The 15,307-nt window shown below is 39.6% G+C and overlaps 2 protein-coding genes across 2 annotated transcripts; one reads left to right on the top strand and one right to left on the bottom strand.

Moving 5' to 3' along the window:
* Window positions 1-272: 272 nt before the first annotated feature.
* Window positions 273-2,594, bottom strand: LOC108893180 (cytokine receptor common subunit gamma). Its single transcript, XM_051078834.1, is given in 6 exon segments — window positions 273-938; window positions 1,054-1,187; window positions 1,393-1,405; window positions 1,407-1,548; window positions 1,857-1,947; window positions 2,347-2,594. Coding segments are annotated over 6 exon segments (624 nt in total). The 5' UTR covers window positions 2,411-2,594; the 3' UTR covers window positions 273-758.
* Window positions 2,595-3,029: 435 nt separating this feature from the next.
* LOC108893203 (sodium/hydrogen exchanger 6) lies at window positions 3,030-15,253 on the top strand. The gene is made up of 16 exons (XM_018691064.2): window positions 3,030-3,490; window positions 4,064-4,263; window positions 4,375-4,452; window positions 4,718-4,794; window positions 4,904-5,016; window positions 5,150-5,255; window positions 6,878-7,019; window positions 7,293-7,398; window positions 7,972-8,060; window positions 9,541-9,654; window positions 10,048-10,159; window positions 10,780-10,933; window positions 11,041-11,071; window positions 11,218-11,306; window positions 11,646-11,751; window positions 11,929-15,253. Exons 1-16 carry the CDS (start codon window positions 3,214-3,216, stop codon window positions 12,241-12,243), a joined length of 2,109 nt encoding a protein of 702 aa, XP_018546580.1. The 5' UTR covers window positions 3,030-3,213; the 3' UTR covers window positions 12,244-15,253.
* Window positions 15,254-15,307: the final 54 nt, after the last annotated feature.

Raw genomic sequence — 15,307 nt, 5'->3', positions numbered from 1 at the left:
TTATAAATCAATACAGTGACCATGTGCCATGAGCCTCAGTTACTTCATGACCGACCATTTTTTGTAGTTGAGGATAGAGGTTAGAGATTTTTATTTTATTTGTTTTTATTTTTTATGTGTATGCTGCTAGTTATAGTTCCTAGAAAGAACAAAAATTGGAATTGGCAAAAATGTAAATTGAAATTCAGATCAGACTGTTGTGGAAACTAAAAATCCATCCTTGTTTGGTGCAGATGAGAGTTGGTATTCAAATACCAGTTCACACAATATGCTTATTTTTTATAGATCTTTATTGATTTCAAGCAAGAGACACAGTCTCTCCTCAGGCCTTCCAGCATAAGGATAAAACATCCTCCTTAAACCTCTTAGAAAGACATATACTGTTGCTGTGCAGGTGTATATTTTCAACATTCTCAGAGCACAAGTGCACAAGACGGAGGTTTCAACCCCATCCAGCCTAAATTCCATTATAGTGAGATTCTTTGTATTTAGTCTCACAACAACTTACATTGCTATTATGTGAGCTACATGCAACGTGGATCAAAAATACAAAATCATACAGCTACCATGTGAGTTATACAGGACTCATCTGTTCATGATCACACTGAAGGACACACGATTATGAGAGGAATTTCCCTGACAAGACTCGATCTGATAATTATAATATCATCCAGCTAGATGCTCCTCTGTAGTAATGTTTCTGAAAACTGGCCACAAATTGGTTCAGTGCCTAGAGGTCAGTGATTCTTTCAGAATATCTAGGCAATTTTACCCATGCTGTTGTTGGATCCCCAGACTGCAGGCTCACTCCAGTCACTCCAGAATTCAGACTGTCCACAGTTGTTTGCCAGTCTACTTCGCACTTGCAGCTCATATTGGGCAGTGCTGGAGGGCAAGATGATGCAAAAATTCTGATCCCCAGTTCCAATTTGAGAAGTCTATGGAAAATAATATGGGGTTGAAAAAGCCAAAGGGTGGGAAGGGAGGTAAAAAAAAGGAAAATGAAGCAAAGAATGATAAAGACAGATAAGACTATTCACTCAGATTGCCTACCATCCACTTTTTATTGTTGATCCTGTAGCGAACCTCACTCTCCACACAGTTTGTAAAACTTTGGTTCCAGTAAAACCACAGGTTAAAGTCAGATCCATTTTGGACAGTCACGCTGGTTGGTGGATACAACAAGACTGGAGATGAGACAGACCAATCAGTGACAGCGAATACAGTACACAATGTGATGTCAAGGTAACAGGGCAGACGTGCAAATCTACATGTATTTTTATATTTTTACAGCCTGTTTTATGTCAAAATACAAGAATTGTTTTCCTTTCCTGGAGGAAAAAGATTGAAATTATAGTTATCAGTGTTATGTTCCCCAGTAATTAAACATACCTCTGTTTTTCAGTTCAAGTCTTGTTTCCATGCACCAGTCTAGTGTAAAATGTGGTGAATCTTTTGTTGTTGTTATAGGGCTGGATACATCCAATGTTAGTGCTGCTCTCTGACACATAGGTGGTGCAGTTACTGATTTCTTTGTCATGGTGGAACCTGTGTAGAAAACACAGTTTAGTCATTCAAACACAAAGCAAAGCAAAGTATGCAGCCTTATCGGCTGTAAATGTAGCAGAGAATCACTTAATATTCAGGTCGTCTGCAGTGGGAATATTGGAAGTGGGGCAGGATTAGCTGTACATTTTCTGTTATGACAAGTAATCTCAGTAATTTAATTTTTTATCAAACTTATAAGAGTTACACAAGAGTTGCTGTTTTGAAGAGCAAGACAAATTACTTTTAGCAATTTGATAAATTTAGATGACATTTAAAAAATGAGGTTATATTTAGTTAAGGCTACAAACCAGCTGTAGAAGGTGTCGTTGACCTCTGGAATCCCCTGCTTATTCCAGGAACACTTCACATATTCCTGATGTACCACAACACACTCCACATCTGTCAGAGACACACAAGGGTTGAGAGCAACAGTACAGTTTCATGAAAACAATAAATCAAGGGTCATTAGGGTTACATATAGATATAGTAAGTGCCAATATGAAGGCAACTGGACTTGATTTAGACAGTTAAAAGTCTTTCGGATGAGAGGCAAACCATCTTCAAGAAGTCCTGACCTGGATGACCGAGAATCTTTGCACTCATGTACAGTGTATAAACCTAAAGAAATGTAGGGTTAGATTGATGGCAGTCTGCTCTCTCGTTCTTGCTCTCTCTCTCACACACACACGCACACACACACAACTGAATAACTGCTAATACACAGCCAAAAAGGCATATTATGTACAATAAGTTGCCTATAATTTAAAATCCTAATTGTTAGTCTCTAAATGTTCTTACCAGGTGCCTCTTCAGCAAACACATGTCCAGTCAGACAGAGAAGCAGAAACACTGCAGTAAGCATCATGGCACACAGAGACAGGATGCTCACAACATCAGCGCAGGTTTTCTTCTAGATGAGAGCACCTGTTACAAGTGGTGCATATAAACCAAGAGGCTCAAAGGCTTACAGAATGATGAAATAGACTGAAGGCCAGGTTGATGGCTTCTGTAAGGACACAAGTTTCAAAAACATTGTGCAAGTCTGATCCACAGTTACTGGCAGTGCAATGTTTGAGGTCATTGCTACCGAAGGAGGTCTGACCACTTAAGGGTTCACCCACTTCTTCCAACAGCACTATGAATGTATACTCAATAAAGATATGAAAAAATATAATTGTGTGTTACAAGCTTCTGCACAATTATGTCTGTTTGTGCTTCTGACTTAGATGAAGATGATATCACATTTTATGACTTTTATGATTACTGCAGAAAACTAGATAATTCCACATACTTTTATTTCCATTGTTTCAGTTCCTACTTAGTTAGTTTTATTGTACCAATTTTATTGTGTTTAACTCTAATTTGTATGACTGTTTGTCCGCCAGTGTGTGCGTTTATATTTTGTCTTTGTACATGATTTCATTGCACAATCATGCTTGTGTAATGACAACAAACCTCAACCTTCAAACCCTCCAGTACCAAGAATTGTCGCTGTTGGTCGCAGGCCAACTACTGACCATGGAGTGACTTTTATTTTGAAAAGCCGGAAGTCGTCGTGTTTTGATAACGGCTGCGGAAGAGGCTGTCATTTGCTCTCGGTTCGTCCCCCACAACAAAACCAATAGGAATTAAACGACAAATGTAACCGTTTCACAGAAAGTCACAATGGGGATCACACTGAGACGCTTTCTTGGTGTTCAACCGTCGAAAGCGCTCCTGCTGTTGCCTTTTCTGTTGACATTCGTGCTCGTCGGGAGCCAAGGCGAGGGCAATGCGATGGACAACGTCGCAACTGAGAGGATGGCTGAGGAGAGCCACCGTCAGGACAGTGCCAATCTTCTCATATTCATAATGCTCTTAACACTCACCATTTTAACTATATGGTTGTTCAAACACCGACGATTTAGGTTCCTGCACGAAACAGGACTCGCCATGATCTATGGTAGGAGCACCAACGTTAGCTATGTGTAATGTCAGTCAGTTAATTTAACTTAGCGTTAATGCTAGCTGGCTATGATGGTATTAGCTCCTCAAACTTGATCTGTAAGCGCACTTGACAGCTTATTCTTAGGTTTCATTGCATATGGGGGAGACTGTAATAGAGATGTTCGCGTTCAAAGGAGTGTTATTTATCCAATATTATATTATTTATAAGTAGTAATTGCGTTAGGATTGTGGAATTGTGGTTCATATAGTTTATTGTTGACAGCTGAAATGACTGCAGAATATTAGACAGAAATAAAAAGCAACTAATTTTTCTTTTTAAATAGCCAGGTACCTGCACCGTCATTCATTTTAAGTATGCAGTGATAAGCCGCTTTGATGAATCAGAATACTTGGCCCAATTATTATTTGTTTTTTTTTTAAGACCCCAATCTAATTAAAGCACACCCAGATAATTCAAGGCAGGCAGGTGTTTTAAATAGAACCTCACCCTATTTTGCTGCACAAGAGATATTTATTTGAGATCCTTGGATCCTTCACTCCGTCTTTCCTCGTCTTCTTCTCCCTGAAGGCCTGTTGGTGGGTGTGATCCTGCGGTTCGGTGTCCACGTGCCCCAGAGCATGAGTGACTTGGTCCTCAGCTGTGCTGTCAACGCCAGTCCTGCCACTCTGCTAGTCAACGTCAGCGGCCGATTCTACGAGTACACCCTGAAGGGGGAAGTCAGCCGAAGCAAAGGTCACCAAGTGCAGGATGATGAGATGCTGAGAAAGGCAAGGGAATGAACACATGACTGTTTGCATAGACAAACAAAAAAACATGCACTCTGAATTTAGTTGGTGTAAATAGGTGTATAACTTCTTATAACTTACCACTGTCTTCAGGTGACCTTTGACCCAGAAGTGTTTTTCAACATTTTGCTGCCTCCCATCATCTTCCACGCTGGTTACAGTCTGAAAAGGGTAAGAGGGTGAAAAGGATTCATTGTATACTGTGTGGAAATGAATAGTCAGATGAAAATATAGATTCAGGATTCTGTATAATTTGATTCAAATTAAGTTGTTGTTATTCCCTAGAGAACATTGCCATGTAGCACAATGAAAAGTTGCACTATTTTGCATGTGATTCTTCATACATTTGATTTGATTTGATCTATATTGTCCTGCTGTAAAACCAGTACCAGGAAGCCTCAGTTTTAATAAACCTGTGTGTTTGTTTCTGTTTCAGAGACATTTTTTCAGAAACATTGGCTCCATCCTGGCCTATGCTTTCATGGGAACAGTTATATCATGCTTTGTTATTGGGTAAGTCATTTGGTCATCTCTGAAATACTCAGAAATTGTGATATTTTCTCATCTGACAGGTTTATTCCAGTATTTCTTGTGACTTGTGCACATCCTTGTTTCCTCCTAGGTTGATCATGTATGGCTTTGTGTCCTTCATGAAAGTTGTGGGTCAGTTAGGGGGAGATTTTTACTTTACTGACTGCCTCTTCTTTGGGGCCATCGTGTCCGCAACAGACCCAGGTAGGTGGCGTTAGCTTAGCTTTCAGTATCCATATATTTGGTAACAATGCAGCTTGGCACTTTATCTTTCTGCTTGAGGACTTTCCTCGCTTCTGTCGTCCTGTACAACTCCATGTTCTCCTCTGTATTTCAGTGACAGTGCTTGCTATCTTCAATGAGCTCAAGGTAGATGTGGACCTGTATGCTTTACTCTTTGGGGAAAGTGTCCTCAATGATGCTGTGGCCATCGTCCTCTCTTCGTAAGCACTGATTACATGCTAAAGAAATATACACACACAGCCCATGCAGCCTCAGTAATTCCCACTACTCACTTCCTCGGTTTTCAAGTCAGACTCAAAACTATGTGTACATTGTAAGAGTTATTAGTTGCTGTAATCATTCCCCCTGTTCATATTGGCCGTGGAAAGATCCCTTCCTATCATGTCTCTGAAAGAAGTGATGGGGGACAAAATACATATGTGCAAAAACATATTCTTAAGTTCAGTTGAAGCTCACAGGAGGCTCCAGCAGTCTGAGGTAGAGAGATTGTGGGTGTTTTTGCAAAGTTACTAACTTTTTTGTGCAAAATTAAAATTTTAAGGAATTGTTTCCTCCGTTGCTGCAGCTGTTGGATAGTAAAACAAAGAGGGAATATTGTACTAAAAAGACTGAAACTGTAGAAGTTACCTGCTTGTTTTGTCTGACTCTGACTGTTTAAGCTCAATATTAGCTTCAATTAAAATAATTTATTACACAGGGCTGTGGATTTCATCCTCTATCACTGAAATTAGTATCACATTAGGAAGGAATCCTTTCATGGCCAGTCTGTACCTGTACCTGCACTGTGATGACTGTGGCAAATTCAGCTGTTGTACTCCACACATGAATGGACACTAATCATACTAACATAAATCCCTGTCATTTCACTGCTTGCCTTCCTTCACCCACCCGTGTCATTCATCGCCTGCCTGTACGTATGTATGCAGTGTTCTCCTCCGATTGGAGAAACAGGGTAGGCAGGGGGCTGGACCTGTGCGCTCCCCAGGAGACGATGGCCCAGTCATGCCCGAGGGGGCGGAGGAATGGCTGGGAGAAAACCAGACATTGGCTCCCCGGTGGGTGGGCGGGCTGTTTGCATGGTTGTGGTGGCAGAGTTATAGTGTTACAGTATACCTGATCATCTAAACTGAGTCAGTGTGATACAGATCATTTATTTAGAGTGTAGCCTTAAACCACCACCCATTAGGATGGTCACTGCCCTCCCCTACACCCCCACCCCCAGCCACTGCAGCCCTTTTATATCCACTCCTTGTATAATTTTTCATTTTTCTCTACATTCTACAGAACAAGCAAATGACCTTATACATTTTTATTAAAGTTTTGGTAATCTGTGTGTCTTTTACTGCTGGTGATTTGCTTGGTTGGTCTAGAGGTAATTTGGGTGCCACTCCTCATAAAGTGGTAGCATCTGAATTGGTTGTTTCTTTACTTATTTGCTCTTTTACTGGGCATTAGCCAAATAGAGTTGAGAGATCCAAGATCCAATCAGAACTGGGCATGCAAGACCCTAACCACCTCCCTTTTTCTGACTGTAAAACCCAACTCCAGTCCATGTGTGTTAAGACTTTGTTACTATTTTTAAGGGGAAACCAAAATCCTCAAAGTTTACACAGTTTTTACAAAATCAGAATTGGATTTGGGTTGCTGCAGATTTTATTTGATGCTCGTCTTAACATCTACTAAAAATTTACGTTTCCGTCTTTATCTGAGCATGTGTGTAGCACTTGACCAGTTTCCCTTCCTGTATTCTCGGTAATGGTCTGTTTCCTTTTTTCATGTAAATGGTTTTAGTTCTTTGTACTCTTTTCTGTCTGTCCTTTAGCTCCATTGTGGCGTACCAGCCCGCAGGAGATAACAGCCACAGTTTTGAGGCCATGGCCATGTTGAAGTCCTTCGGCATCTTCCTGGGCGTTTTCAGTGGCTCTTTTGCTCTTGGAGTGGCCACCGGTGTCATGACCGCTCTCATATCCTTTCACCTCTTTCTTATTGTTGCATAATGTACATTTATATTCACAGGTTTGCATATGCATCATTAGACTAACACTACAGGGATTAACATAGTTGCCCTACTTCTAACTCAAGACAACTACAGCTGTTCTGGAGCAAATTAGTGACTGTTTTTCAGCTAATTCACATTCATTTATACACGTATGTGTTTCTGTTGTCACATGAGTGCTGCAGGTGCACTGTGGATGTGCCTCGTTCTTGTTTAGTCCTTGACTTTCAGTGTTTATCACGTTACCAAGTTCACAAAGCTGAGGGACTTCCCCTTGCTGGAGACAGCTCTTTTTTTCCTCATGTCCTGGAGCACCTTCCTGTTGGCTGAGGCCTGCGGCTTCACAGGTACACCTACACCCAGGGCTGCTGCATGCAACAGAGATAAAGATGTTAATTATTTCTAATGATATTTTGGTCATTTGATTATTGTTTACTATTGTCTAGTCTGAAGACAATTTAGTCTAGTTTTACTTAATTATGATTTTTAAAAGATTTAGTCTTATTTCTACTTTATGAAACCATTTATCAAACAACTGGGTATTTTTAGTTGTCTCAGGTTTTCTTCTCAAGAAGTTTCAGCTATCACCTAAAAGTGATGACTTTTTTATCAACGGAGACAGAGAGATGATTCAAACCAGGACACTTGAAACCATCTGAAACACACCCCTAACCTATGTGATGTTGATCTAATAGAAATTTAGTCCAGAGGTGTTAATCTCCAAAACTACAAGATAAGCCAAGTTTTACATGGTAAAACTGACTGACTTTTTCTGTGATGGTGTGATTAGAAAGACTAAAATGTATTTATCATCATTTACAAAATTAATGCTTATTTTTAAATGCTTCTGACCACCTCCACCACAGTATAATTTCATGTGTTTTCAGTGACACTGAAGTGTAATCTTTGTGTTTATTCAGGTGTAGTAGCTGTGCTGTTCTGTGGGATCACTCAGGCTCACTACACCTATAACAATCTCTCCCCTGAATCCCAGGACAGGACCAAACAGGTGAAATGCAGTCACAGTGTCTTTAAACAGCTTTAATCATTGCTCTGATACACATTTTGACCAACACTGCTACTACCAGCTCTACTACTACGATTATTCTAGCTTATTTGTGTTTATGTAGCAAAAAATCTGGTTTACAAAGTGCAGTCGTTGCAGAATTGAAGAAAAACAGAGAGAAATACCTCAAAAGGAGATTCTCAGAAAAGAGGATGTTGAAGTTACACAACGTTCTGAGACATCCACTAGTTGATGTCATTTTTACATTGAAGCACCAAGCTGATTGACCTGACGGCTGCAGGTCTTTCCTAGAAATAGCTCTGGATACAACTAAACATAGATGTTTTTGATAATAACATCGTAATGTGTCACCACAACACAGGCAAAATGTTTGTGGACATGAGTATATGGCACAGCACTGTGTTTCTAATGGGTTTGATAGGATCTGAAGAAGAAACCTGTGGTCATCTGTGTCAACAGCAGCAGCGAGATTGAGGAAAACAAACACATACTTGTCTCTGAATATCTAACTCCAAGATAAAAACTGTGAATAATTCACTTTGAATGCCTTTCATAGCTTAGAACCAGACTGAAATGTTTCTTTATTAGGATCATTTGTGTTGAAATACTCAACAAGCTGGCTGCACACTATGTTCTTAGTTGTATTCAGGACTTCAGCTGAAGATTTTAAGAGTAATTTAACTTAAGCAAGTAAATTAAGAGCAGCTGCTGACAAAGTTTGCATATATTTCTTCTGGTGGCTCTGTGCAATGGTGGCTTTTATGGCCATAACTGTATTTTTAAAGAATGGAAATAAACTCATCACAAGTTTCATTTGGGCAGAGTTTACATGAGATTAGTTACATCTATGTCTATCTGTGGGTGAGAGTAGCAGTTGACAATTTGGGCAAATGTGGGTTTGTGCCTGCTTATCTAGTTTACTATTCAAATGTGACAGTCCAACATTGCAAATACATTACTGTTCATGTGAACATCCACTAGACATTTTTCAAAAAAACTATACACTTGTATATCTAGACAGTAAATTGAAATATAGCCGAGCAATACTAATGTTGATAAATACAGTTTACAAGCTCTGTAAACATATTCTTTCCATGTTGGAAACTGTTATTAAGAGAGAACTAAAAATGATGCACACAGTTATAAGTCAGGTATTCTGGGTGCCTCCCCATTTTTAGTTTTGTATTTATGGTATAAATGTTGAAATTAACAACGTAGTTACTCAAAATGAAAAATGTATAATACGTTTTTCTCTGTCAACTTGATAAAACTGACAGTATTTGTCACAAATGCCTGCCTCCGTGAGTCATCTAATGAACAAAGTGAATGCATTCAGCATTTACAAGAAACATTTCCACATAACTTTACATCAGAAGCAACAAGAATGGAACATGAATTATTCACTTTCAGTTTTCAGCCTGTTTGTTTTCAGTTGTGTGTGTGTTTGTCTCTTCCCCACCAGTTGTTTGAACTACTGAACTTCCTGGCAGAGAACTTCATCTTCTCCTACATGGGTCTGACTCTCTTCTCCTTCCAGTCACATGTCTTTAACCCTTTGTTCATCATTGGAGCCTTTGTATCCTTTACTCTGCCTGCCCTTAACGCTCCACACAAACAAATCACAGCCTTTCTGCTGCTCCAGAGATGAGTGACTATCAAACAGTGTTGTTCCTCTTAAACATTAGTTCTTCTTTAGGCTAGTTAATGTTTTGATGGTGCTGCTGTTTTACCATAACTTGATTCACTTGCTAAACCTTTAAAGCATATTTTATCCATCTACAGGGAGCTTAAGAAATATAGAACAAGCAGAATGAAATAGAAAACACATTTAAAACAATGATTAGTCAACCGCGAGATAGAATTTCCGAACTGCCGTCTGCCCACGATTATTTTCCACTCAACCCCATCTGCATCTGTACTGTATTATTGTTACACTGCATTACATCCTTGACCTTCTTGCGCGGTGTAGGTGGCAGTGTTTCTGGGCAGAGCAGCAAACATTTACCCTTTATCCTTTCTACTCAACCTGGGCCGCAAGAACAAGATCGGGTCCAACTTTCAGCACGTCATGATGTTTGCAGGTAAATTAAGTCTCTGGGGTTGCATATTTTCTACACAGTAACGATGAGAAACGTTTCTCGAGCTTGGCCCCAAACTACTACTCACCCGGGACCTGGTTCCATTAAAATAAATTGTCAGTGGGAGTTTAAAAACATTGGCCATTAGCCTAGAAAATATTGTGCTAAGACAGTCTTTTTCTAGACCAACAACACTCAGTTTTGCAATGAATAAGTCATCTGACATTTTCTATTGAAACAGGTTAATTATAGGAATCCCCCTCATGTCTCTGCTCATAATTGTTTCTTTGTGTTTAAACCCACAAGGTTATTTCCTTTAATTGTGCAGAAAATTTAAACTGTTTTCTTGAAATATGTTTAAAAAACTTCAGATTTTTTTTTTTTTAGATACGACTCATCAGTATTCTTACATGGTATGGTAGATTCTTACACAACCAGCACAGAGAGGAAAAAACATCCAAACCTGCAGACCATGCAAGATATGCTTGTTAGCACCAACAGTAATTAGGAAAAACTGACCTTTTGCGAGTTGATGATGAATACAAAATTGCACACAGTCTTCTAGTCAAAGATGCATACACTCTCTCAGTCTCCCGTCCTCTCCTGTCCTCCGTCTTCTCCAGGTCTGCGCGGGGCAATGACCTTTGCTCTTTCCATCCGAGACACAGCGACGTATGCTCGTCAGATGATGTTTTCAACCACCCTCCTGATTGTCTTCTTCACCGTCTGGATCTGTGGAGGGGGCACCATGCCCATGCTGTCCTTTATGAGCATACTGTAAGGCGCTGCATCTGTTTGTATGCCTTTATCTCTTTGTCTGTGTTTCATCCCTTCTGATGGATGTTTTTCTGTTAAAATCACTGTGGCTAACTTTTCTCTCTCAGGGTGGGTGTGGACTCTGACCAGGAAAACTCTGTAAGTAATCATTACAGAGTAAGATCTCTTGTTCTAACAGTTGTTTAAAATATTTTTTGGTTGCACTGTTAAGTTGCTAGCTGTACATCAAATAGAAAAGATTAAGTAATGAAATGGCAGATAAGTTTAAATGTTGCGTTTAACAGAGTTCTGCGGTGCTGGATGGGTCACAGCGGAGGAACACCAAACACGAGAGCGCCTGGCCCTTCAGGATCTGGTACAACTTTGACCACAAGTATCCTTTGAGCCGTGGTTCCTCAGAACTGCAGATGCTGAATTCAGCTTCGAACACCAGAGGGTGCTCTTTACAAACTTAAATACAAAGTGGCAACTTGATCTTCCTGTACAGGAGTGCTACTGATGGAGCCACTTACTTAATATTTCAAAAAACATATATAGTACTTTATTGTTTTATAGTTCCCAAAGGTGTTTCTTTTTTTTAATTACAAACTCTTAAAATGTTGCTGCAAAGGTCTCTTAGTAAGCCATGAACAGTTTGGCAACTATTTAGATAGTTGAATTGAAAGTAAGTCTGTTGAAATTGTTTAGTCCTTGACAGAAGCTTGTTCTCCAGCTATCTGAAACCCCTCCTGACCCACAGCGGTCCTCCTCTCACTGCTACTCTGCCTGCTTGTTGTGGACCACTGGCACGATGCCTCACCAGCCCACAGGCCTATGAGGTTTGGACATAAGCGTTATTTAAATACAGAATAAGTGTCTTTACTATATATAAAGATTACCCATATAGTGGTGTCACTCATGATTATTTAAAGTCACAGATTCTTCTCTCCCTTTCCTGTGATTCATCTTCATCTCCTCCTCCCCTACTTTTCTCTTCTCTCTTCTCCACTCACCAGAATGAAGGCCAGCTCCACGATGACGACTCTGACTTCATCCTAAATGACGCCAACGTGAGCTCAATGTACGCTGACGTCACTGTCAGCACCGACGCGTCCGGATCCCGCACCATCAACCGCAAGCACTCCTCCACCGCCAGTACCGGGGGCGATGATGGCCTGGATCACGAGCTCGCCCTGGCGGAGCACGAAGTGGCGATCAGGGGCACTCGACTGGTCCTGCCGATGGACGACCCAGTGGAGCTCCCGACCACCGTCACTCTGCCCCCACCGCCCTCCCCGCCACGCTCCGACCCTCGCAGGCACAGACTGTAAGAAGGCTTGCACTGTCAGGATGCAGTTTGTTTCAAAAATCACAAATCATCTACACTGATTTCACAAGAAAACAATCTGTTAGCTGATTTGTTTGGATTTTTGATTGAAACATCAAACTGTTTTTGTCCCATGTTGGTGCGGCCACCTCTCTTTCAAACATTTTTAAAATCATCTCAGCTTTGTAACAAACTTGAGGCGTGCTTGATTTATCTCACCATTGAGGTGGATTACTTTAATCTTGAATGTGAATGCACTGTATGTAAGGTAAGGTACTGTAAATCGAGAGCACCTCAAGTTTATTGGCTGCCTAAAAATCATGTGAGATGCACATCTAGCCAACAGTTGAGAAGGCTAAACAAAATGAGGCGGTAATATTTGCTCCAAAGTTTGTACTACTGTGGCGATATATGCCAGTGCTGTTATCTATGCTCTGTAAAAGCCCCAAACACTCTCGCTGGGCGCAGCCATCCCCAAAACAGTTTTATATGCAGTTTACTCTTTTCTCTGTGGTGACTCCTGACAAAAGGTGTCCTGTATTTGTCTAGCTTGTGTCAAGTATTTGTATGATGATCTACATTATCTAACATTAGGGCACAGTTACCCAGAAACTTGGTACCACTAATTAACATTCATTGCTGTTAAGGAGCATTTAGACTACAGTTACATTACTAATCTCACTAATGGATCTGGCTGACCTCCTGCTCAGTTGGATGAGAACGTTCAAAGAGGTAAAAGCAGGGATTTTGATCGGCTAAGGAGGAAGCAACTAGACAAGGACATTGACATCTGTGATAGAAGCAATGCTGGGTTTTTAATTTTAAAACAAATATTTTCCACAACAAGGCTGTGTGTAAATTAGAGCTGCAGCAGTTAGCTGATTAATCAATTAGCTGACTGACAGAAATTTAATTGGCAACTATTCTGACATTTCAGTCATTTGTTATTAGGTATCTCGTATGATGTCATTTTTCAAGCAAAAATGCCAAATATTCTCTGGGATCAGTCTCTCAAATGTGAGGATTTTCTGCTTTTCTTTATGATAGTTAATTGAATGTCTTTGAGTTTTGGACTGTTTGGACATTAACCTGAGCTTTGTAAATTGCATTTTCTCTTTTTTTTTTTTTTTACAGCACAGTATTCTCATAGACTAAACAATTAATCGATTATTAGAGAAAACAATTGACAGATTAATTAAAATAATCTTTGGTTGCAGCCCTAAGTTACTGTCCGGCCAAAAAAAAAAAAAAAAACAGCTATAAAACTCAAACTGCTTCTACAACAGTGTCCAGGAGCATCTGTTACCTAAAATTTTAGCACTGCCTCTCTCTCTTCTCCTCTTGATCAGTCTTTTCACTTATTGATTTATTTATTTAACACAAAATGATTTATTTATATAATGATTTATTTTGTTTATTTATTTATTTATTGTTTTGTAGTGTGACATTAATGATCATCTTGCCCTGTTATTAATAGGACTGCTTGGTGGTGAAAGGCTGTTGTTATGAACCTTGTCCCTAAAAAGCACTATGACTCTTCCCACTGACAGTACATTGTACAGCAGGGAAGTCATGAGGGAGGTGGATATTCATTCCAGGAGTTTGTCGTCTTCTACAGTGTGTGCATGTTAAAAAAATATCTCCTTCCTGTACTGTAGCAAATGCTTCTACTTTATACTTGGAAACTAGAGCTTCCCTGTGTGTGCAAGTGAGTGAGTGAGTGTGTGTGTGTGTGTGTGTGTGTGTGTGTGTGTGTGTGTGTGTATGTGTGTGTGTGTGTGTGTGTGTCTCTCTGATCTGGCCAAATCTACTGGTGTGGTTATTAGGGCTAATGTCTGTTTCTGGGTTTTCTGTCGCAATCTGGTTCAATCATCTTTCTTACGAGAAAAAAACAAAGTTAACTGCCGTGTCTTTGTGATGTTGTATCATCAAAAATGACTCTGAGGGCTGGCTGAACTGTTTTGAATTAAAGTGCCTATTCAGATATTCAATTACCTAATGTAGATTTGTATATATTTGATTTGCTAATGTGCAGTAAGATGATCTTTTTGGTTTTTATATGACACTAAAACCCTTTGATGTTAAATATTGTACTCTAAGTATAATTAGGCCATTAGGTGCCAGCCTGCATTTTATTATTTGTTTTTGGTGCAAACTAAAATATCGTACTTACATTAATGGGAAATAACTCTAATATTTTGCCAGATATAATCATTTTGTGAAGTGTACTAAAATGTATATTTTGGCTTTTTACAATTAGGAACTGAATCTGAGGGTAAAGGGAAAGACAGTAGCACACTGGAGGATGTCACCGACTTTTTACTGGTACATCGTTTATCTGTTTTGCACCTTTTTTGGCGACTGAGCTCGTCTGCTCTGTTCCCACCTCAGTGAGAGATATTTCACACCGAGGCATCTTTTTCTAGATCCTTGTTTGTCCTGTTTTCTGCTGAGCAGGCCCATTTCACACACTAAGACTGATCTTTATCACTGACTTAGAAATTAATTCCTGGTTGTTTTAACTGTCAAGCGGCACAAGTGTTGTCATTTTAATCCTCAAAGCGGTATTCTTAACGAGGTTTGAGTTTCTGTATAATCATCCAGAGATAAGGACATGAGTAAATTAGCATTTTTCTTTCAGTCTAGTACCTGTTTTCATTTGTTGTTCTAATGTGTTTGAACCATAAAAAGTGTAAACTTTGTTTACATGGAAATTTTAAAGAAACAGTTGTAATCTAACAATAGCAGCCACAACTAAAACTAAAAATATGAAAATGTTTGACTGTGTTTCTACTGTTTGTAGAAACTGTTCATGACAGTTGTATTTGTACACCTGCAGTAGGTCTATGTGTGAATGTTTTTAAAATGTGAACTTATGTTGACGGAGAAAAAAATAATCTCAGATTTAATAGATTTTCCCTGTGTAGTCCTGGAGTTATTAACAGTGTCTCCTCAGTCAGGTATCTGATCCGCTGAGTGTACTGAAGATAAATAAAAACAGCTCTTGAAACTGACACGTCTTTGCTCTTTTAAATTGTGTGTTTTTTTTTATCCTAATTTGCTCTTCT

This window comes from Lates calcarifer, linkage group LG20 (genome assembly GCF_001640805.2).
Source record: "Lates calcarifer isolate ASB-BC8 linkage group LG20, TLL_Latcal_v3, whole genome shotgun sequence".
Taxonomy (NCBI): domain Eukaryota; kingdom Metazoa; phylum Chordata; class Actinopteri; family Centropomidae; genus Lates; species Lates calcarifer.
Note: the sequence above shows the minus strand (reverse complement) of the source record. Positions and strands in the feature narration are given on the sequence as shown.